The following is a 24,834-nucleotide window of genomic DNA, read 5'->3' as shown; positions in this document are numbered from 1 at the left end:
TGATTCCACTATCTTTAAGAGATCTATCCATCTCTTTCTTGAAAGCATCCAGAGACTTGGCCTCCACAGCCTTCTGGGGCAGAGCATTCCATATATCCACCACACTCTGGGTGAAAAAGTTTTTCCTCAACTCCATTCTAAATGGCCTACCTCTAATTCTTAAACTGTGGCCTCTGGTTCTGGACTCACCCATCAACGGGAACATGCTTCCTGCCTGCAGCGTGTCCAATCCCTTAATAATCTTATATGTTTCAATAAGATCCCCTCTCAGCCTTCTAAATTCCAGAGTATACAAGCCCAGTCATTCCAATCTTTCGACATATGACAGTCCCGCCATCCCAGGAATTAACCTTGTGAACCTACGCTGCACTCCCTCAATAACAAGAATGTCCTTCCTCAAATTTGGAGACTAAAACTGCACACAATACTCCAGGTGTGGTCTCACCAGGGCCCTGTACAGCTGCAGAAGGACCTCTTTGCTCCTATACTCAATTCCCCTTGTTATGAAGGCCAGCATGCCATTAGCTTTCTTCACTGCCTGCTGTACTTGCATGCTTACTTTCAGTGACTGATGTACAAGAACACCTAGATCTCGTTGTACTTCCCCTTTTCCTAACTTGACTCCATTTAGATAATAACCTGCCTTCCCATTCTTACCACCAATTAAACCCAATTGGAGATTGCTGGCGCTGTTATAGCATTATACTAATCGCTAAACTACCATGCCACTTTGTTATTGTTAGTATGATGAACCATTCCATTAACGTGGGAACTAAACAAAATGATACTTAAGTAAAAGCAACATCTTTAGTTATGAATGCCTCGTGATCTGTTGCATGAGTGAAACAGACAATGGTGAAAATGTTCAGCGGGCCGAGCAGCATCTCTGGAGCAGGAAACAAAGTTGTCATTTCAGATCTAAGACCTTACTGAAACAGTGCCATTGCAATCTTTCTGCTTCGTATTCCGTCCGTACAGTTGCACTTGACCTCTGCGCATCCAGTCGATGACAGGCACAAGAGGTAATGCAGATACTGTAAATCTAGAACAATACACACAGCAGGTCAGGCAGCGTCTATGGTTGGGAATAAACAGTTGACAATTCAGGCCAAGACCCTTCATCAGGATGGAGGTCCAATGAAGGGGTCTCAGTCCGAAACGTCGAGTATTTATTCCCATTCACAGATGCTGCCTGACCTTCTGAGCTCCTCTAGCATTTTGTGTGAGTTACAGTCATTGACAGGATTGTGAATCTGCACAATGGGTTAATCATAGAAAGTTTATTGTCATTCTTGGAGATAGTTACAAAGCAGGACATGATGATCTATACTTTTGCTTAATTCAGTAGTATTTTCTAGTCTACTTACAGTTTATCTAATCTGACCTCTGTGCTCAAAGCACATTCTAAACAGCCATCTGTAACACTACACAGCACAACATGCAACCAATCGCCAAGAAAAGACTGTATGATACACATTCTTCTTTAAAGAGGAATGGAATGCACATCACTACAACAAAACGGAACGTTAAGGGCTACTACAAAGGGGTCTTGATAAGGACAATACTGATACGTTACACGTCTGCTGGTATCGGTTAACATCCACGCTGGAGATTGAGCTCCGCGTGTGTGCAGGGCTTAAGGATACAAGGTAGAATGGGGAGGGGACACTAGACAGGCTCTGGTGCAGGTCCTGAGGTACGATACAAAGGAACGTTATGAAGGTCACTTGTGGATTACTGAGGTTCCTGCCGGCAGCAATTATAAATTAAATATAACGAGATCTTGAGAATGCAAATTGCATTGAATGGAGTGGATCCTCATAGCCTTTACTGCTTTAACACTGTAAATTGGAGAGGGAAAAAAAGGATAAAGAGCTAAGAGGAACTATTAAATGATGTTAACTCAAAATTGATGTACAGACCATTAGGAAAGTATTATAAATATTAGAAAACATCAACCCCAGTTACTTCTTGTTTTATCCATTTATGGATTTCTATGGCAACTCTACCAAACTGTTCTAAGTATGTCGTGGAAAGGGCTGGATAAGGGAAAATGCACAGTTTAAATATTTTCTTCACCTCTTGCCCTGCCAGCCAAAATGTAACGATAGATGAGAAAATCAGAAACAAAACGTATCAAATAATGTAACAGGGTTGTCAGTGATCTTGTGAACCACTGTGAAATTGTTACTGTCCGGTTTCCGTAGAAGGTGCTATTGGTGACTTGCAAGAATCTACTCCCGCACGGCCTTTTCCCAGACAGAGGTGCCTCTCCCCAGCTGTGCACCAACACGGTAACTAAATCTTTTCTTGGCCTGAGCGACATTGCTGCAAAGAATGCACAGCGTGTTTCAATTTCCCAGCTTTAGTGTACTCGCAAAGTCCTTTACCTGGAAGAGGAGGAAAAAATGACTTCGTCATCATCGAAGGACATATTTTAAGTTCACAAGCTCACCTACCAGAGCAGATAACACCAATACGACACCAGCTAGAACTATGACAGTTCAGGAGAGCTGTCGCATTAATGTAATCAGTCATTACCCTGTCCCTGCTGTAACACTTTGCAGCTATGGACGGGGGAATTCTGTGGAGAATTGTGTGTCAATACGTACTGCCCGTTTAGCCTGCTGGTGCTTAGGACAGCAATGAAGGTCCTTCATCTGTCCTTGGCCACTCAGATGTAGAAGGATTCTTCATTGCCGTTTCCATAACAACTTTGTTTTACGAGTCAGGGTTGTTAGCCCTGAGCTGAACCCCCGAACCTACCCTTTGACCTGTTTGGCATGGGTGACCCTACCAAGGGCCAAAGCATAAAGGCCTGACTCCTGGTCATTGAGGCACGCAAACTCCCAAACGACAATAAGCTTGCGATCTTCTTGGAGGCTGTATGGATCATACACTCAGTAATTTCAGGAGTTGGAACACAGAGCTGATATCAGATAAACAGTTCCTTCTGCCCATCTACCCGCATTACATCCAAATCCTTCTATGCCTTGTCTATCTTATGTGCCTGCCTGGATTTAGATCCAGTTTCTACGTTTAAGAATCATAAACACAGAAGATTCTTCAGATGCTGAAAACCCGAAGCAACACACACAAAATGCTGGAGGAACTCAGCGGGTCATACAGCATCTATGGGACCGTTTATTCCTCTCCATAGATGCTGCGGCCTGACCTGCTGAGTTCCTCCAGCATTGTGTGTGTGTGTGTGTGTGTGTGTGTGTGTGTGTGTGTGTGTGTGTGTGGCGGGGGGGGGGGCTCTGGGTTTCCAGTATCTGCAGAATCTCTGCTGTTTTTGATTCTTAAACGGAGTGATGGTATCTATTTCCTCTAGCTCCCATGGCAGTATATTCCAGCTGAACCACTCACTGTGTTAAAAAAAAAATATTTTCTCCACTGACTCCCTTTAAAATTCCTCCCTCTCAACTATGCCCTCTTGTTTCTGATACACCTCCAACCTGGGAAAAAATTTTTGATGACCCACCCCATCTATGTCTCCCATTATCTTACACACCACTATCAAAGTTCAAATTAAATTCATCATCAAAGTACATATATGCCACCATATATCACCTCAAGATTCATTTTCTTGCAGGCATATTCAATACATCTATAGAATAATGACCTTAAGCGAATCAATAAATGCCCAACTGGGGCGTTCAATCAGAGTGCAGAAAACTACAAACTGCGCAAATACAAAAAGAAAGGAACACCTATAATAAATAAATACGCAATAAATAGAGAGGACATGAGATGGAAGTGAGTCCAGTGATTGTGGGAACATTTCAGTGATGGGGCAAGTGAAGTTGTGTGAACTTAACCCCTTTGGTTCAATGATGTTCTCCTCACCTTCGAGGAGATCTTAAAAGATTGTGCCTCGAGAGGGCAGTGTCCGTCATTGAGGACCCTCACCCTGTATTTGTTACTTCCTCTGGAAATGAAGTTGAGTGAAGTTATCCCCTTTGGTACAAGGGCCAGATGGCTGAGGGGTAATAATGGTTCCTGAACCTGGTAGTGAGTGTCCTAAAGCTCCTGTACTTTCTTCCTTTCTTTTTCAAATCTTTTTATTGTTATATACAGGAAAAAATAACATGAGTACATTGAAGTAACAACACTTACAATAGCTCAAAAAAAACATTATCTTAAAGATTGAAAAAAAAATTTTGTGATAACAAAAAAAACCTACTAAGCAGATAAGAGAGAAAAAAAAGAACCCATTAGGTGTACAACCCCGGAGCCATGCGTTATACAAAAAGCTTCTAAAAATAAACATCAAACCGCCAGCAAGAAAAGAAAATATACTAAAAAAATTTACAATTAGATTGTGGAAAAATTATATCAATTAACTCAAATGATAATAACCAGCAAATGAGCCCCATCTTCTCTCAAAATCAAATAAAGGTTCAAAGGTTCGACTTCTAATTTTCTCCAAACTAAGACATAGCATCACTTGAGAGAACCATTGTGACAAAGTGGGAGCTGATGTATCCTTCCACTTCAACAAAATGGCCCTAACTGTACTTTCTTCCTGATGGCAACAACGACCTGGGTGGTGGGGTTCCCTAATGATGAATGCTGCCTTCCTACGACAGTGTTTCAGGTAGGCGTGTATCAAGTCAGCCCCTAGCCTTTCTTGCCTCAAGGAATACAAGCCCTGCCTAACCAATCTCCCAACACCCAACCCCACCATAACTAAAATCCCCCAAGCCAGTGTAATAACATCCTTCCAGAACCTCACAGAATACCCCAAGTGTTACCTAACCAGTATTTCAACATAACAGCCTAACCCTTTTATTCTATGCCCCAGCCTAGGAGGGAAAGCATGTCAGATGTTTTATTTATCACCAGTGCCGCCACGTTCAGGAAACAATGGCCTTAGGTCTCTCTCAGCATTCCTCAGAGCCATAAAAAGTTATTGACAAAATATGTCCATATATAGCTAGGGTGCCTGAGATTTTTGCACAGTACTGTCGTACTTTAAGCATTGCATTGCACTGCTGCCGCAAAAATAAAACAAATTTCATGGCATATGTGAGTAATTATCAACCTGATTCTGATATGGGTCTCTGTCGTGGACCGAGGGTGACAACAGGAGGAGGAGCTTAGGAGGGTTAATGGCGCCTAACGGCGACTCCTTTGCTTGCGTCTTTGGAAACAGCTCTATTTCCATCTTTAATATCTTTATTTTTCCCTTTCAGGGTTTCTTTTGAAGACCCTGACCTGGAGTTACACGCTGACCACGGTTCTTTGCGGGAATGGTTTCACGACTGGCCGTTACTCGGCATGCCAAGGGCTCGGCCTAAGAACTCAGCTCACCTTTGGAGGGTCGCGATCTCGTGGCTCTGGAGACGGGCGGATTGAAGGTCGGTGTCTGGGCAGGAGATCGTTGTGTCGTGGGAGATGGAAGATCTCTGGCTGTGTGCCCAGAGGCCTGAGATCATTGGGCACAGAGCTTGGAAAAAGCGATGCAATGGACTTTTAACATCGTAAACCAGCAAGTTGTTTGTTATGTCTCCCCTCTCGCTGTGAAATGGAGATGCCTCTTTCTCCCTTATTAGGGAGAGAGAGAGAAAGCCCGTGGTATGTCGAATACTGGGTGAACAAGTAGTCTTTGGAGTACAGCAATCTGTGTTCTTGCTGTTGCTTTGCCCACGCTTGAGTGCTTGGTGTCAGTGCCCAAGGTTTTTTTTTGCCTGTGGGGGGAGGGGGGATTGTTGCTCACTGCTGCTTACACGCGGGAGGGAGGGGGAACTCAGGGGGGGGGACTTCGGGGTTCTAACATTTAACTGTCATTCATTCTTTGGGGGCATTCTTCTGTTTTCGTGGACGGTTGTGAAGAAAAAGCATTTCAGGACGTACATTATATACATTTCTCTGACATTAAATGTACCTTTGGAGGGGGCAGGGAGAGGCGAATCGTGGTTGGGAAAAGGGGAAAGGGGAAAGGGGAGGGGAGGGGAGTGGGAGGCACCAGAGAAACATTCTGTAATGACGAATAAGCCAACTGTTTGGAATCAAATGACCTTGTCCGGTGTCTCCATGCTGGGTGTGTCTGCACCCGCACCCCCCCAAGCCTGCCACTCCCGCTCTGCCACCTGCCCCACATCCCTCCCACGGTGCTCCACCTTCGCCATTCCCAACGTCCTTTGCTCCCACCGATTTACAAATTAGCTCTCCAGTCCATGTGGACAAACTCAGAACTGTGCCAAAGTCTTCAGCACCTGAGACATATATGTGCCAAAGACTTTCACACAGTTCTGTATATATATATCACCATATACTACATTGAGATTCAATTTCCTGCAAAGTAAAGAAGTCCAATAGAATTCATGACAAGCAACCAAAGTGCAAAAGAAGACAAGATAGCATAAATAATTAAAAAGGGGGTTAAAAATAAATAAATAATACAGAGAACATGAGTTGTCGAGTCTTTGAAAGTGAGCTCCAAGGTTGTTTGCAGAGCTGTATGGCAGTGAAGGGAAAAGCGAGGAAAAGCACAAGGAGAGAGCACCTGTTTCAGAAGCGCTTCTTGTCGTGTTTTATCATTCTCAAACTCCTCATTAACATCCAACACCAACACTGGAACGGTCTTCAGATGATCAAAGTGGAGTCTGGTGGAAACAAGGGAAGCTTGAGTTTAATCACTATCCGAATAAAACCAAGAGTTTCCGCAGAAGCTGGAAATCCAGAGCAACACACACAAAATGCAGGGGGAGCTCAGTAGGTCAGGCAGCGCCTGTGGTAAGGAGCAAACTGCTGGTGTTTCTAGTCAAGACCCTTCACCAGTCCTGTTGGGGGTCTTGGCCTAAAACATAGACTGTTTATTCCACTCCATAGATGCTGCCTGAGCTGCTGAGTTCCTCCAGCATTTTGTGAGTGTGTCCACATAAAATCCTCGTTTTTCTTCCAAAAACCACTCTGCACTTTCATGTTTTCTGATCATTCCTAGATGCACACAGTTCAAAAGAACTAGAATATAAAAGCAAGGACGTAGTGCCAAGGCTTTCTAAATCACTGGGTCAGACCACACTTGGAATATGGCGAGAAGTTTGGAGGCCTTTCTAAGGAAGGATGGGCTGGCATTGGATAGGGTCCAGAGGACAATCACAGGAATGATCCTGGGAAAGAAAGAGTTAACATACGAGGAGTGTTCAATGGCTCTGGACTTGTACCCACTGCAGTTTAGAATAATGAGGGGGGGGATCTCATTGAAACCTACCAAATATTGAAAAGCCTATTTCAGGGGTTCCCAACCCGTTTTTACGCCACGGACCAATTCCATTAAGCAAGAGGTCCGTGGATGGAGTGGACATGGAGAAGATGTTTCCTATGGTGGGGGAACCAAAACCAGAGGGCACAGCCTGAGAATAAAAGGATGTCCCTTTAGAATAGAGATGAGGAGGAATTTCTTTAGCCAATGGGTGGCGAATCTGTGGAGTTCATTGCCACAGATGGCTGTGGAGGCCAAGTCATTGGGTATATTTAAAGTGGGTGTTGATAGGTTCTGGATTAGTCGGGGCGTCAATGCTTACAGGGAGAAGGCAGGAGAATGGGGTTGAGAAGGATAATAAATCTGCGATGACAGAATGGCGGAACAGCCTTGATGGGCCAAATGGCCTAATGTGGCTCCAATCAATGTCTTATGGTCACATGACCAACTCAAGATGGATACCTGATGGGGCAATACTCCTTGCCTTCCTTCTCCTGTGGGGAGCTGCATCTTCTCAGATTGCATTTTATGGTTGACAACATAGGTGACATTTGGGACTGAGACACAAGATGCAAAATGAGTTGGGTCACTATGCAGGAGGGCAGGATGAACTAACCAGAAAGACCTACTGGAGTCAGGAATTAAAATATATTGGAAATGTAGGAGCCAATTCCACTTAAATAATTTGCGACATAAATAGTAGACCTCACAAAAAAGTTTAGAATTGAACAAAATGTGTACTAAATGCTGAAAGGCCTAGGCAGAATGGACGTGCAGAGGATGTTTCCAGTAGCGGGAGAATCTAGGTCCAAAGGACACAGCCTCGGGATACAAGGAGATCCCTTTAGAACAGAGATGAGGAGGAATTTCTTCAGCCAGAGGGCTATGAATCTGTGGAATTCATTGCCACAGATGGCTGTGGAGGTCGTCACTGGGTATATTTAAAAAAAGAGGTTGATAGGTACTTAATTAATACGGTGTCAAAGGTTATGGGAGAAGGCAGGAGAATGGGGTTGAGAGCAAAAATAAATCAGCATGGTGGAATGGTGGAGCAGACTTGATGGGCTGAATGGCCTAAGTGGCTCCTACATGCTATGGTCTAAAATCAATATTGAGGGAAAGGTAGAGGGTTTGATGCTAGTTATGTCTAGTACACTGGGGCTCGGTCATGACACTTCCTTTTCTTGTGATGTGCAGAACTAATTATAGCTTCTAAACGAGGTCAGGTGAAATTCTACCTTTGCTGCATAAACATGCATACAATCAGGTAATGTTTGCGCATTGCACAGGTGAAACTCCCGCATAAGATGCACAGGTGCCGGAGGGCGAGGCCCTGCCACACAGCAGTCAGCCGTGGTGGCCACGCCAGCTCAGGAAGGCTGACGGGCTGTGGGTGGGGCCACGCCTTCGCTCGGTGATCTGGAAAACCCGGCAGGGATCCCTGAGCGGTCTCGAGGAGCACGGAGGAGTGGAGTAGCCGTGGACGGATTCTTTCGTTCACGGCTGGTCATTTTATCAACTCCTAGAAGTAGTTGTGTCCAACCACCCCCACCTGGGAGATTTGTAAAACACAAATGCAGTTGCTGGACATCTGAAATAACACAGAAAATACTCTGACCCGTAACATTAACTCTGCTTCTTTATTCACAGATGCTGCCTGACCTGCTGAGTATTTCCAACATTCACGCATCTCATTTAAAAAAAACATTAAGATACAAGGTGGACCAGACCCTCCGGCCCTTGAGACCACTTCACCCAGCAACACCCCAGTTCAATCCTAGCCTAAATACAGGACAATTTACAATGACCAATTCACCTACCAACCAGTATGTCCTCAGAGGAAACCAGAGCACCCTGAGGAAACCCACGCAGTCACGGGGAGAACGTACAAACTCCTTACAGGTAATAGTGGGAATTGAACTCGGGTGGCCTGTACTGCAAAGCGTCGTGAAAAAGCTAGCCACTACACCACCTCAGAAACAGGCCCTTCAGCCCATCCTATCTGTGCTGACCAAGAAACTACCTAAATAGTCCACACATCAGTACTTGGTTCATCGCCTGTCCTAGAGTCAGCTATAGAGTCATAGATATGTAATTTCTGGTTTAATGTCCGTGAATAAGATATTTAATCCATGATGTTTACCTCACTATGTGCTGAACTGAGGCCGTGAGCCTGCTCCAGCTCCTCCAGACTTTGTGTCTAAGGACTCACTTTCATTCTAAATGCCACCTGCTCACTTTTACTGCTGGCGTGATTTGTTTTCTTTTCTCTCTCTCTGCACATGTGAGCATTTGTCGGTCTTTTTTTTTAATGGGTTCTTGTGCTGTGGCTGCCTGAAAGGAGACAAACCTCACAATTGTACAATGTACACATAAGTCGATGAAAAATGTACTCTGCACTTTTTGATCTCTGTTTCGAGGCTGTTAGACACATGAGTATGCTGGAAATGGGGAGATATGGATCATGTGCAGGCAGAAGAGATTTAATTCGATTTGGCCTCATGTTTGGCACAGATAATGTGGGGCAAAGGGCCTGTTCCTGTGATTTATTGATCTGTGATCTATGTTTAGTTCAGAAATACAAAGAATGAGACATTAGGTGGTTAAAGAGGTTGAGGAGTACTCCTAGTTTCTGGATAACAATCACTGTGTTGGACTGAAACAGGACAATAATCAGTAAGTTCTGTCTCACAGAGGAAGATTGAAACTTCGCATCCCTGCCAATTGGCAGATCAGATGGGAGGATAGTGGTGCACAAGTGGGGTTGTATTATTGATTAAGGAAACTATTTTAGTACTGGGAATAATGATTTGGCAGAGATAGTGGAGACAGTCTGTTTTTCTGTTATGAGTACTTGATAAAACAGCCATAACCAGCAAGTTTTAAAACTCAGTCTTAAAACTTCTGAAGAACCCCTGGATGAAAACATCTCCAGATCCAACTGATCTGTTAAAGGTCCAAATTCAACTGATTTGTTAAATCCTTCAAGCATTTCTGGGTGAAAATAACCAACGGAAGTCCCAAACTTTTCAGAATGTGGTGTAACACACCGATTCACTACAAAGACCAGAAATACAGTGCCTTGTGTGGAAAGAAACCACTGTCCTGAATAAAGATCTAACTCCTGCAAGTTAGCCAGCTTTAACCTGATAACTTGGATCTCAGTGGGGACACTATCAACGTGGGCCTAATGGCTCTGAATAGTGACCATGGCAACCTTGATCAAGTGTGCTCCACATAACAGCATTCTGCCCTCTCTGTTCACTGCTGGCTCGACGAAGGCCAACCCCCTTTCATCAGCAGCTTTCGAGTACTTAGCCAGCTCAAGCCACAGGCTCAAGATTTCTGCTCCGTTGGGAAGAAGAGCAGCCTATGCTGAAGCCAGAGCAGTGAGCTTCCATTGTTATGAATTGGGATTTGGAAAGGACATCAAATATATTTGGACAAGTACGTGGATAAGAGAGATTTAGAGTAGGAGTTCCCAACCTGGGGTCCACAGACCCCTCAGTTAATGGTTTAAAAAAGGCTTGGAACCCCGGACTTAGAGGGATATGGGCTAAACGTGGGCAAATGGGACCAGCATGAATGGGCATCTTGGTCAATACAGACCAGTTGGGCCAAAGGTCCTGTTTCCATGTTGGAAGATTCAATGAGTCGAAGGAAAGGTGACAAGCTGCAGTCCTAGACTCACTAGAACTAATTAAACAATAAGGAAAAAGGCAGAGAGCATCTGACATTGTAATGCACAATAAAAACAGAAAATGTTATGAAACACTCAGCAGGCCGGGCAGCATCTGTGGAGAAAGAAAATGAGTTGATGCTTCAGGTCAAAGACCCTTCAACAGAGCCGGTATTAAGATCGGAAATAATTCGGAAAATGTGTAGCTCAGGTGATTGATGGTTGGACTGAGTTGTTCTCTGATCTTGGCAATTTACTTGCCAAGAACAATCTACAATCAACAATGCACTAACGACGTCTCCTTGTATGGTGACGGAACGTTTACAAGTAAATTGCTTAGATCAGAGAACAACTCAACCCTTGACCCAGCCAGGTATTAAGATTGTCATCACCTTTGGAGGTGGTGCAAAGGAGGTTCACCAGGTGGGGGATGGGGGGAGATACGGGGGGTGGTTAGCCTACGAGGAGAGATTGAGTCGTTTGGGACTGTACTTGCTGGATGTGAGAGGGTCTTGCAGAAATTACGTAAGGGATAGATACAATAGCAGCAGGAAATTTGTTTCTGCTAGTAGGTGAGATGACAACTAGGGGGCATAGTCTCAAGATTCAGGGGAGTAGATTTAGGACAGAGATGGGGAAAAACTACTTTTCCCAGAGAGTTGTGGATCTTTGGATTTCTCTGCACAGGGAACCAGCAGACACTACAGTACCTCATTAGGTATATTTATGACTCAGTTAGATAGATTTTTGCACTGCAGGGGAATTATGAGGAAAAGGCAGGTAGGTCCACGGCCAGGTCAGCTATGATCTTACTGAGCAGGTTCAAGGGCCAGTTGGCCCATGGCCTACTCCTGTTTCTATTTTTTTAATGTTCTTATAATCTTATGTTCAATCTCTTTGATCTCCATTTGCCAGAATTCACAATTTGCCTTAAATGTGCACTCCAAGGTCAGCAGAATTCTGAGCTATTTCACTCACTCAGTGGACTTGTTCACCAGCCAGTTCTCATGCTGAGAATGGAGCTTCTCCAGGTAATCCAGCTGGACGTTCTTCTCTTCAGCTCTCCCCCTTTGCTGAAGCCTTTCTAAACATTTCTGCAGGGACATAAGCAGCGGAAATTGCAAACCTTTCAGACGGGGATCTGCCTCTCGGTTTTTTTTGCACTACCTTACTTTCCATGTTTCTATTTTCTATTTATGATTTATAATTTAAATTTTTAATATTTACTATCAATTTGTACTCCAGGGAGCAGGAAGCGCAGAATCAAATATCGCTGTGATGATTGTACGTTCTAATATGAATTGTTTGGCGACAATAAAGTATAAAGTATTCAGAATTGAATTCAGGTGTCATATGTAAGGAGTTTGTACGTCCTCCCTATGGAATGTGCAGATTTTTCCCGGGTGCTCCGGTTTCCTCCCACAGTCCAAAGACGTACTGGGTTGGTTACTTGGTCATTGTAAATTGTCCTGTGATTAGGGTAGGGTTAAGTCAGGGTTGCTGGGAGATTCTGGGGTGGTGTGGCTGGAAGAGATGGAAGGTCCTACTCAACACTGGGTGGGTAGGTAGGTAGATAAATCAATCAATTAGATGCGTCATATTTGACGATACTTGACCCATTGATTCTGGGAATCTTTTGGGCTGGTGGGTGCATCTTGTTAGACATGGCTTTCTCTCAATCCAGTTTGGTTCCTGTCTGGGCAAGAGACAAGAATTCAAGATTCATATTTATTTATCATGCGCACATCGAAACATATAGTAAAGTCCACAAGAATTATCACTGCAGCTCTGAAAGAGTGCAATTGGCATCTTCAAGTTAACCTCTTGATGGAGCTGTTGGGCAGGACAATGCCCAGTAGTACTCATCGGATGGTTTTGGGCCCTGTCACCATCCTGTATCGTCACCCACTCGAGGCACTCTCTCTTCTCCCCTCTCCCGTTAGGTAGTAGAGACAAAAGCCTGAAAGCACGGACCACCGGGTTCAAGGACAGTCTCTGTGTTGCTGTCATAAGTCTATTGAATGGTTCCCCGATACAATAACCTGGATTCCTGACCACACAATCTACCTCGTTGTGGGCTTGCACCTCATCATTTACGTGCATGGCTCTTTCTATAGAAACATAGAAAATAGGTGCAGGAGTAGGCCATTCGGCCCTTCAAGCCTGCACCGCCATTCAGTACAATCATGGCTGATCATCCAACTCAGAAACCTGTACCTGCCTTCTCTCCATACCCCCCGATCCCTTTAGCCACAAGGGCCACATCTAACTCCTTAAATATAGCCAATGAACTGGCCTCAACTGTTTCCTGCGGCAGAGAATTCCACAGATTCACCACTCTCTGTGTGAAGAAGTTTTTCCTCATCTCGGTCCTAAAGGGCTTCCCCTTTATCCTCAAACTGTGACCCCTTGTTCTGGACCTCCCCAACATCGGGAACAATCTTCCTACATCTACCCTGTCCAGTCCCTTTAGAATTTTATACGTTTCAATAAGATCCCCCCTCAATCTTCTAAATTCCAGAGAGTATAAGCCTAGTCGATCCAGTCTTTCATCATATGAAAGTCTTGCCATCCCAGGAATCAATCTGGTGAACCTTCTTTGTACTCGCTCTATGGCAAGAATGTCTTTCCTCAGATTAGGGGACCAAAACTGCACACAATACTCCAGGTGTGGTCTCACCAAGGCCTTGTACAACTGCAGTAGTACCTCCCTGCTCCTGTACTCGAATCCTCTTGCTATGAATGCCAGACTGCAGCACTACAGTCTGCATTCTGTAATTACTTTTCACTTGTACCACCTTAATGTAATGTTGTGATGAAATGGTTTGTATGATTGACACACAGAACAAATATTTTCAATGCAACATGGTGCGTGTGACTACTTACCACTCCCACTGTATGGAGCTTCTGCAGAAGTAGGAACTGGAGAAGACCATAAGATATAAGCACAGAATTAGGCCATTTGCCCACTGAGTCTGCTTTGCCATTTCACCATGGCTGATCTATTTTTCCTCTCAGCCTAATCTCTTGCCTTCTCCCCGTAGCCTTGCATCCCCTGACTAATCAAGAATCTATCAACCTCTGCCTTAAATACCCAGTGACTTGGCCTCCACAGCCGCCCTTGGCAACGAATTCCACAGATTCACCACCCTCTGGTGAAAGAAGTTCCTCCTTATCTCTGTTCTAAAAGGTCGTCCGGCTATTCTGAGGCTGCGTCCTCTGGTCTTAGACTCCCCCACCACAGGAAACACAAGAAGGCTTCAACTAGCAACAAAAATAGGCTCCCCTCCACATCTGCCCCTTTTTTCAGGGGATACTCAATGGGAGTGGGTGGTGGAAGGCAGGTACATCTCTACCAAAGCAGGTGTAAGGCATTCCTTATCTCAACTCTCCTGCAGGTCACCCTTGGGCAAGGTATAGCACCTGCTTGGCACCGCACCCCCAGCCCCTACTGATCAGGGTCACGTGAAGCCGTGGGAGCAGGTGGTGGATGGTCATATGATCAGCTGGTGCATAGCACAAGCCCTGGTTACGCCACGACTGATGCCAGGCAGACGATAATAATGGCTGGGGTCACCCGTCCTGTAAAGACACTGCTCAGAATAAGGCAGTGGCAAAACCACTTATGTAGAAAAATTGGCCAAGCACATAAAATGGTCATGGAAAGACCATGATCGCCCATGTCATACAACACAGCACATAATGGTGATGTCATATGACACGGTACATAATGATGATGTCATACGACAGCACATGATGATGATGATGATGATGGTGATGGTCAATGAGATGTCGATGATATTGAACTGCAAACAAATGCTCAAAATGTCAAACAGCTCGGAAGCCCATCTAGTCTCATCAACCACACATTTAATCCAACATTAATCCATTTCACCTTCCTATCACTGGCTCCCATTTCTGTTTGGAGATACAGCAAGGTGACAGGCCCTTCCAGCCCACTGAGCACGTGCCACCCACTTACATCCAGGTGATCAGTTAACCAAAAGCTGTACCGTCACCTTTGAACTTTGGGAGGAAACCAGAGCTCGATGGCCATGGGGAGAACATACAAACTTCCTGTACGCTGGATGAACTCAGCAGGTCAGGCAGCATCAGTTAGAAATGATGAGTCGACGTTTCGGGCCGGAACCCTTTGTCAGGACTGAAGGATGAAAGATGGGGAAGGATTTGAAGAATGCTTGTAGCTTCAGTTGAAAGACCAGTAATTTGAAAGACAAAGGGGTGGGGGAGGGGAAGCATTGATGTCATAGCCCTGAAAACAATGGCTGGTAGAAGAAAGAGGCCCATCTCTCTCCCACTTCAACTCTGCTTCCCATTCCCGTTCAGATATGTCCATACATGGCCTCCTCTACTGCCATGATGAGGCTAAACTCAGGTTGGAGGAGCAACACCTCATATACGTCTAGGTAGTCTCCAACCCCTTGGTATGAACATAGAATTCTCCAACTTCCGGTAATTCCCTCCCCCTCCCTTCCTCTATCCCTATGTCACTCTACCCCCTCCCCCAGCTCCCTCATGGTTCCGCCTCCTCCTTCTACTACCCATTGTTTTCAAGGCTATGACGTCAATGCTATCCCTCCCCCACCCCTTTGTCTTTCAAATTACTGGTCTTTCAACTGAAGCTACAAGCATTCTTCAAATCCTTCCCAATCTTTCATTCTTCAGTCCTGACGAAGGGTTCCGGCCCGAAAAGTTGACTCGTCGTTTCTGACTGATGCTGCCCGACCTGCTGAGTTCATCCAGCGTACTGAAAGTGTTGCTTTGATCCCAGCATCTGCAGATTATTTTGTGTTAATATACAAACTTCCAGTGGGAATTGAACCCAGTTTGCCGGCACTGTAAAGCGTTACGCTAACCCCTATCCCACCTCTGTTGGCCCGATATTGATTTGTTGCTAATCTCAATGATTTGCTGATACAGATTTGTACGCAGGGATTAATATGTCTTAACAAATCCCATGGGTTAGTCCCATTTACATACCCAAGAACACTCTAAATCGGAGGCACCCGACCTTTCTAATGGCATTAAGCAAGGGGTTCTGTGGACCCAAGGTTGGGACCCCCTACTCTAAATTCCTTAGATGTCGAACAGATGCACAAAAAAACTATGGATGCAGTTTATTCTGCAATGTTTGATTGTCCTTTATCTCTCAATGGCTCCCTGAAAATGCACCCACTTTCAATGACAGTGATTAACGATTAGCTTTGTTTGTCACACGGATATTGAAACATCCGTGGGAGTAAGTCTTTGTGTCAGTGAGGATTGTGCTGGGTTAGCCCGCAAGTGTCATCCAATATACCATGACACAACTCATTAACCCTAACCGTTCATCCTTGGAATGTGGGAGGGAACCAGAGCACCTGAAGCAAACCAACGCGGTCATGAAGTGAAAGGGTAGCGGTAGGAATTAGACAATAGACAATAGGTGCAGGAGTAGGCCATTCGGTCCTTCGAGCCAGCACCGCCATTCACTGTGATCATGGCTGATCATCCACTATCAGTATCCAGTTCCTGCCTTATCCCCATAACCTTTGATTCCACTATCTTTAAGAGATCTATCCATCTCTTTCTTGAAAGCATCCAGAGACTTGGCCTCCACAGCCTTCTGGGGCAGAGCATTCCATATATCCACCACACTCTGGGTGAAAAAGTTTTTCCTCAACTCCATTCTAAATGGCCTACCTCTAATTCTTAAACTGTGGCCTCTGGTTCTGGACTCACCCATCAACGGGAACATGCTTCCTGCCTGCAGCGTGTCCAATCCCTTAATAATCTTATATGTTTCAATAAGATCCCCTCTCAGCCTTCTAAATTCCAGAGTATACAAGCCCAGTCATTCCAATCTTTCGACATATGACAGTCCCGCCATCCCAGGAATTAACCTTGTGAACCTACGCTGCACTCCCTCAATAACAAGAATGTCCTTCCTCAAATTTGGAGACTAAAACTGCACACAATACTCCAGGTGTGGTCTCACCAGGGCCCTGTACAGCTGCAGAAGGACCTCTTTGCTCCTATACTCAATTCCCCTTGTTATGAAGGCCAGCATGCCATTAGCTTTCTTCACTGCCTGCTGTACTTGCATGCTTACTTTCAGTGACTGATGTACAAGAACACCTAGATCTCGTTGTACTTCCCCTTTTCCTAACTTGACTCCATTTAGATAATAACCTGCCTTCCCATTCTTACCACCAATTAAACCCAATTGGAGATTGCTGGCGCTGTTATAGCATTATACTAATCGCTAAACTACCATGCCACTTTGTTATTGTTAGTATGATGAACCATTCCATTAACGTGGGAACTAAACAAAATGATACTTAAGTAAAAGCAACATCTTTAGTTATGAATGCCTCGTGATCTGTTGCATGAGTGAAACAGACAATGGTGAAAATGTTCAGCGGGCCGAGCAGCATCTCTGGAGCAGGAAACAAAGTTGTCATTTCAGATCTAAGACCTTACTGAAACAGTGCCATTGCAATCTTTCTGCTTCGTATTCCGTCCGTACAGTTGCACTTGACCTCTGCGCATCCAGTCGATGACAGGCACAAGAGGTAATGCAGATACTGTAAATCTAGAACAATACACACAGCAGGTCAGGCAGCGTCTATGGTTGGGAATAAACAGTTGACAATTCAGGCCAAGACCCTTCATCAGGATGGAGGTCCAATGAAGGGGTCTCAGTCCGAAACGTCGAGTATTTATTCCCATTCACAGATGCTGCCTGACCTTCTGAGCTCCTCTAGCATTTTGTGTGAGTTACAGTCATTGACAGGATTGTGAATCTGCACAATGGGTTAATCATAGAAAGTTTATTGTCATTCTTGGAGATAGTTACAAAGCAGGACATGATGATCTATACTTTTGCTTAATTCAGTAGTATTTTCTAGTCTACTTACAGTTTATCTAATCTGACCTCTGTGCTCAAAGCACATTCTAAACAGCCATCTGTAACACTACACAGCACAACATGCAACCAATCGCCAAGAAAAGACTGTATGATACACATTCTTCTTTAAAGAGGAATGGAATGCACATCACTACAACAAAACGGAACGTTAAGGGCTACTACAAAGGGGTCTTGATAAGGACAATACTGATACGTTACACGTCTGCTGGTATCGGTTAACATCCACGCTGGAGATTGAGCTCCGCGTGTGTGCAGGGCTTAAGGATACAAGGTAGAATGGGGAGGGGACACTAGACAGGCTCTGGTGCAGGTCCTGAGGTACGATACAAAGGAACGTTATGAAGGTCACTTGTGGATTACTGAGGTTCCTGCCGGCAGCAATTATAAATTAAATATAACGAGATCTTGAGAATGCAAATTGCATTGAATGGAGTGGATCCTCATAGCCTTTACTGCTTTAACACTGTAAATTGGAGAGGGAAAAAAAGGATAAAGAGCTAAGAGGAACTATTAAATGATGTTAACTCAAAATTGATGTACAGACCATTAGGAAAGTATTATAAATATTAGAAAACATCAACCCCAGTTACTTCTTGTTTTATCCATTTATGGATTTCTATGGCAACTCTACCAAACTGTTCTAAGTATGTCGTGGAAAGGGCTGGATAAGGGAAAATGCACAGTTTAAATATTTTCTTCACCTCTTGCCCTGCCAGCCAAAATGTAACGATAGATGAGAAAATCAGAAACAAAACGTATCAAATAATGTAACAGGGTTGTCAGTGATCTTGTGAACCACTGTGAAATTGTTACTGTCCGGTTTCCGTAGAAGGTGCTATTGGTGACTTGCAAGAATCTACTCCCGCACGGCCTTTTCCCAGACAGAGGTGCCTCTCCCCAGCTGTGCACCAACACGGTAACTAAATCTTTTCTTGGCCTGAGCGACATTGCTGCAAAGAATGCACAGCGTGTTTCAATTTCCCAGCTTTAGTGTACTCGCAAAGTCCTTTACCTGGAAGAGGAGGAAAAAATGACTTCGTCATCATCGAAGGACATATTTTAAGTTCACAAGCTCACCTACCAGAGCAGATAACACCAATACGACACCAGCTAGAACTATGACAGTTCAGGAGAGCTGTCGCATTAATGTAATCAGTCATTACCCTGTCCCTGCTGTAACACTTTGCAGCTATGGACGGGGGAATTCTGTGGAGAATTGTGTGTCAATACGTACTGCCCGTTTAGCCTGCTGGTGCTTAGGACAGCAATGAAGGTCCTTCATCTGTCCTTGGCCACTCAGATGTAGAAGGATTCTTCATTGCCGTTTCCATAACAACTTTGTTTTACGAGTCAGGGTTGTTAGCCCTGAGCTGAACCCCCGAACCTACCCTTTGACCTGTTTGGCATGGGTGACCCTACCAAGGGCCAAAGCATAAAGGCCTGACTCCTGGTCATTGAGGCACGCAAACTCCCAAACGACAATAAGCTTGCGATCTTCTTGGAGGCTGTATGGATCATACACTCAGTAATTTCAGGAGTTGGAACACAGAGCTGATATCAGATAAACAGTTCCTTCTGCCCATCTACCCGCATTACATCCAAATCCTTCTATGCCTTGTCTATCTTATGTGCCTGCCTGGATTTAGATCCAGTTTCTACGTTTAAGAATCATAAACACAGAAGATTCTTCAGATGCTGAAAACCCGAAGCAACACACACAAAATGCTGGAGGAACTCAGCGGGTCATACAGCATCTATGGGACCGTTTATTCCTCTCCATAGATGCTGCGGCCTGACCTGCTGAGTTCCTCCAGCATTGTGTGTGTGTGTGTGTGTGTGTGTGTGTGTGTGTGTGTGTGTGTGGCGGGGGGGGGGGCTCTGGGTTTCCAGTATCTGCAGAATCTCTGCTGTTTTTGATTCTTAAACGGAGTGATGGTATCTATTTCCTCTAGCTCCCATGGCAGTATATTCCAGCTGAACCACTCACTGTGTTAAAAAAAAAATATTTTCTCCACTGACTCCCTTTAAAATTCCTCCCTCTCAACTATGCCCTCTTGTTTCTGATACACCTCCAACCTGGGAAAAAATTTTTGATGACCCACCCCATCTATGTCTCCCATTATCTTACACACCACTATCAAAGTTCAAATTAAATTCATCATCAAAGTACATATATGCCACCATATATCACCTCAAGATTCATTTTCTTGCAGGCATATTCAATACATCTATAGAATAATGACCTTAAGCGAATCAATAAATGCCCAACTGGGGCGTTCAATCAGAGTGCAGAAAACTACAAACTGCGCAAATACAAAAAGAAAGGAACACCTATAATAAATAAATACGCAATAAATAGAGAGGACATGAGATGGAAGTGAGTCCAGTGATTGTGGGAACATTTCAGTGATGGGGCAAGTGAAGTTGTGTGAACTTAACCCCTTTGGTTCAATGATGTTCTCCTCACCTTCGAGGAGATCTTAAAAGATTGTGCCTCGAGAGGGCAGTGTCCGTCATTGAGGACCCTCACCCTGTATTTGTTACTTCCTCTGGAAATGAAGTTGAGTGAAGTTATCCCCTTTGGTACAAGGGCCAGATGGCTGAGGGGTAATAATGGTTCCTGAACCTGGTAGTGAGTGTCCTAAAGCTCCTGTACTTTCTTCCTTTCTTTTTCAAATCTTTTTATTGTTATATACAGGAAAAAATAACATGAGTACATTGAAGTAACAACACTTACAATAGCTCAAAAAAAACATTATCTTAAAGATTGAAAAAAAAATTTTGTGATAACAAAAAAAACCTACTAAGCAGATAAGAGAGAAAAAAAAGAACCCATTAGGTGTACAACCCCGGAGCCATGCGTTATACAAAAAGCTTCTAAAAATAAACATCAAACCGCCAGCAAGAAAAGAAAATATACTAAAAAAATTTACAATTAGATTGTGGAAAAATTATATCAATTAACTCAAATGATAATAACCAGCAAATGAGCCCCATCTTCTCTCAAAATCAAATAAAGGTTCAAAGGTTCGACTTCTAATTTTCTCCAAACTAAGACATAGCATCACTTGAGAGAACCATTGTGACAAAGTGGGAGCTGATGTATCCTTCCACTTCAACAAAATGGCCCTAACTGTACTTTCTTCCTGATGGCAACAACGACCTGGGTGGTGGGGTTCCCTAATGATGAATGCTGCCTTCCTACGACAGTGTTTCAGGTAGGCGTGTATCAAGTCAGCCCCTAGCCTTTCTTGCCTCAAGGAATACAAGCCCTGCCTAACCAATCTCCCAACACCCAACCCCACCATAACTAAAATCCCCCAAGCCAGTGTAATAACATCCTTCCAGAACCTCACAGAATACCCCAAGTGTTACCTAACCAGTATTTCAACATAACAGCCTAACCCTTTTATTCTATGCCCCAGCCTAGGAGGGAAAGCATGTCAGATGTTTTATTTATCACCAGTGCCGCCACGTTCAGGAAACAATGGCCTTAGGTCTCTCTCAGCATTCCTCAGAGCCATAAAAAGTTATTGACAAAATATGTCCATATATAGCTAGGGTGCCTGAGATTTTTGCACAGTACTGTCGTACTTTAAGCATTGCATTGCACTGCTGCCGCAAAAATAAAACAAATTTCATGGCATATGTGAGTAATTATCAACCTGATTCTGATATGGGTCTCTGTCGTGGACCGAGGGTGACAACAGGAGGAGGAGCTTAGGAGGGTTAATGGCGCCTAACGGCGACTCCTTTGCTTGCGTCTTTGGAAACAGCTCTATTTCCATCTTTAATATCTTTATTTTTCCCTTTCAGGGTTTCTTTTGAAGACCCTGACCTGGAGTTACACGCTGACCACGGTTCTTTGCGGGAATGGTTTCACGACTGGCCGTTACTCGGCATGCCAAGGGCTCGGCCTAAGAACTCAGCTCACCTTTGGAGGGTCGCGATCTCGTGGCTCTGGAGACGGGCGGATTGAAGGTCGGTGTCTGGGCAGGAGATCGTTGTGTCGTGGGAGATGGAAGATCTCTGGCTGTGTGCCCAGAGGCCTGAGATCATTGGGCACAGAGCTTGGAAAAAGCGATGCAATGGACTTTTAACATCGTAAACCAGCAAGTTGTTTGTTATGTCTCCCCTCTCGCTGTGAAATGGAGATGCCTCTTTCTCCCTTATTAGGGAGAGAGAGAGAAAGCCCGTGGTATGTCGAATACTGGGTGAACAAGTAGTCTTTGGAGTACAGCAATCTGTGTTCTTGCTGTTGCTTTGCCCACGCTTGAGTGCTTGGTGTCAGTGCCCAAGGTTTTTTTTTGCCTGTGGGGGGAGGGGGGATTGTTGCTCACTGCTGCTTACACGCGGGAGGGAGGGGGAACTCAGGGGGGGGGACTTCGGGGTTCTAACATTTAACTGTCATTCATTCTTTGGGGGCATTCTTCTGTTTTCGTGGACGGTTGTGAAGAAAAAGCATTTCAGGACGTACATTATATACATTTCTCTGACATTAAATGTACCTTTGGAGGGGGCAGGGAGAGGCGAATCGTGGTTGGGAAAAGGGGAAAGGGGAAAGGGGAGGGGAGGGGAGTGGGAGGCACCAGAGAAACATTCTGTAATGACGAATAAGCCAACTGTTTGGAATCAAATGACCTTGTCCGGTGTCTCCATGCTGGGTGTGTCTGCACCCGCACCCCCCCAAGCCTGCCACTCCCGCTCTGCCACCTGCCCCACATCCCTCCCACGGTGCTCCACCTTCGCCATTCCCAACGTCCTTTGCTCCCACCGATTTACAAATTAGCTCTCCAGTCCATGTGGACAAACTCAGAACTGTGCCAAAGTCTTCAGCACCTGAGACATATATGTGCCAAAGACTTTCACACAGTTCTGTATATATATATCACCATATACTACATTGAGATTCAATTTCCTGCAAAGTAAAGAAGTCCAATAGAATTCATGACAAGCAACCAAAGTGCAAAAGAAGACAAGATAGCATAAATAATTAAAAAGGGGGTTAAAAATAAATAAATAATACAGAGAACATGAGTTGTCGAGTCTTTGAAAGTGAGCTCCAAGGTTGTTTGCAGAGCTGTATGGCAGTGAAGGGAAAAGCGAGGAAAAGCACAAGGAGAGAGCACCTGTTTCAGAAGCGCTTCTTGTCGTGTTTTATCATTCTCAAACTCCTCATTAACATCCAACACCAACACTGGAACGGTCTTCAGATGATCAAAGTGGAGTCTGGTGGAAACAAGGGAAGCTTGAGTTTAATCACTATCCGAATAAAACCAAGAGTTTCCGCAGAAGCTGGAAATCCAGAGCAACACACACAAAATGCAGGGGGAGCTCAGTAGGTCAGGCAGCGCCTGTGGTAAGGAGCAAACTGCTGGTGTTTCTAGTCAAGACCCTTCACCAGTCCTGTTGGGGGTCTTGGCCTAAAACATAGACTGTTTATTCCACTCCATAGATGCTGCCTGAGCTGCTGAGTTCCTCCAGCATTTTGTGAGTGTGTCCACATAAAATCCTCGTTTTTCTTCCAAAAACCACTCTGCACTTTCATGTTTTCTGATCATTCCTAGATGCACACAGTTCAAAAGAACTAGAATATAAAAGCAAGGACGTAGTGCCAAGGCTTTCTAAATCACTGGGTCAGACCACACTTGGAATATGGCGAGAAGTTTGGAGGCCTTTCTAAGGAAGGATGGGCTGGCATTGGATAGGGTCCAGAGGACAATCACAGGAATGATCCTGGGAAAGAAAGAGTTAACATACGAGGAGTGTTCAATGGCTCTGGACTTGTACCCACTGCAGTTTAGAATAATGAGGGGGGGGATCTCATTGAAACCTACCAAATATTGAAAAGCCTATTTCAGGGGTTCCCAACCCGTTTTTACGCCACGGACCAATTCCATTAAGCAAGAGGTCCGTGGATGGAGTGGACATGGAGAAGATGTTTCCTATGGTGGGGGAACCAAAACCAGAGGGCACAGCCTGAGAATAAAAGGATGTCCCTTTAGAATAGAGATGAGGAGGAATTTCTTTAGCCAATGGGTGGCGAATCTGTGGAGTTCATTGCCACAGATGGCTGTGGAGGCCAAGTCATTGGGTATATTTAAAGTGGGTGTTGATAGGTTCTGGATTAGTCGGGGCGTCAATGCTTACAGGGAGAAGGCAGGAGAATGGGGTTGAGAAGGATAATAAATCTGCGATGACAGAATGGCGGAACAGCCTTGATGGGCCAAATGGCCTAATGTGGCTCCAATCAATGTCTTATGGTCACATGACCAACTCAAGATGGATACCTGATGGGGCAATACTCCTTGCCTTCCTTCTCCTGTGGGGAGCTGCATCTTCTCAGATTGCATTTTATGGTTGACAACATAGGTGACATTTGGGACTGAGACACAAGATGCAAAATGAGTTGGGTCACTATGCAGGAGGGCAGGATGAACTAACCAGAAAGACCTACTGGAGTCAGGAATTAAAATATATTGGAAATGTAGGAGCCAATTCCACTTAAATAATTTGCGACATAAATAGTAGACCTCACAAAAAAGTTTAGAATTGAACAAAATGTGTACTAAATGCTGAAAGGCCTAGGCAGAATGGACGTGCAGAGGATGTTTCCAGTAGCGGGAGAATCTAGGTCCAAAGGACACAGCCTCGGGATACAAGGAGATCCCTTTAGAACAGAGATGAGGAGGAATTTCTTCAGCCAGAGGGCTATGAATCTGTGGAATTCATTGCCACAGATGGCTGTGGAGGTCGTCACTGGGTATATTTAAAAAAAGAGGTTGATAGGTACTTAATTAATACGGTGTCAAAGGTTATGGGAGAAGGCAGGAGAATGGGGTTGAGAGCAAAAATAAATCAGCATGGTGGAATGGTGGAGCAGACTTGATGGGCTGAATGGCCTAAGTGGCTCCTACATGCTATGGTCTAAAATCAATATTGAGGGAAAGGTAGAGGGTTTGATGCTAGTTATGTCTAGTACACTGGGGCTCGGTCATGACACTTCCTTTTCTT

General features: G+C 44.6%; 2 protein-coding genes and 1 long non-coding RNA gene across 3 annotated transcripts in view; 1 reads left to right on the top strand and 2 right to left on the bottom strand.

The window, feature by feature from the left end:
* Positions 1 to 1,244: 1,244 nt before the first annotated feature.
* LOC134351047 (deoxycytidine kinase 2-like) lies at positions 1,245 to 12,011 on the bottom strand. Its single transcript, XM_063057051.1, has 3 exons — positions 11,868 to 12,011; positions 6,512 to 6,611; positions 1,245 to 2,390 (listed from the first exon to the last, which is right to left on the bottom strand). Exons 1-3 carry the CDS (start codon positions 11,993 to 11,995, stop codon positions 2,352 to 2,354), a joined length of 267 nt encoding a protein of 88 aa, XP_062913121.1. The 5' UTR covers positions 11,996 to 12,011; the 3' UTR covers positions 1,245 to 2,351.
* Positions 3,512 to 22,900, top strand: LOC134351048 (uncharacterized). Its single transcript, XR_010019057.1, has 3 exons — positions 3,512 to 5,363; positions 8,861 to 9,112; positions 21,637 to 22,900. It is a non-coding gene; the product is annotated as an uncharacterized LOC134351048 (long non-coding RNA).
* LOC134351046 (deoxycytidine kinase 2-like) overlaps positions 17,688 to 24,834 on the bottom strand; it is a 33,529-nt gene continuing 26,382 nt past the window's right edge. The window contains exons 6-7 of the mRNA XM_063057049.1: positions 22,950 to 23,049; positions 17,688 to 18,832 (exon numbers count right to left, since the gene is read on the bottom strand). Coding sequence (XP_062913119.1) covers positions 18,794 to 18,832; positions 22,950 to 23,049 — 139 coding nt within the window. The 3' untranslated portion in view covers positions 17,688 to 18,793. The remainder of the gene's footprint in view (positions 18,833 to 22,949; positions 23,050 to 24,834) is intronic.

This window comes from Mobula hypostoma, chromosome 8 (genome assembly GCF_963921235.1).
Source record: "Mobula hypostoma chromosome 8, sMobHyp1.1, whole genome shotgun sequence".
NCBI classification, from domain to species: Eukaryota; Metazoa; Chordata; class Chondrichthyes; order Myliobatiformes; family Myliobatidae; genus Mobula; species Mobula hypostoma.
This window is presented reverse-complemented; position numbering and strand designations above follow the sequence as displayed.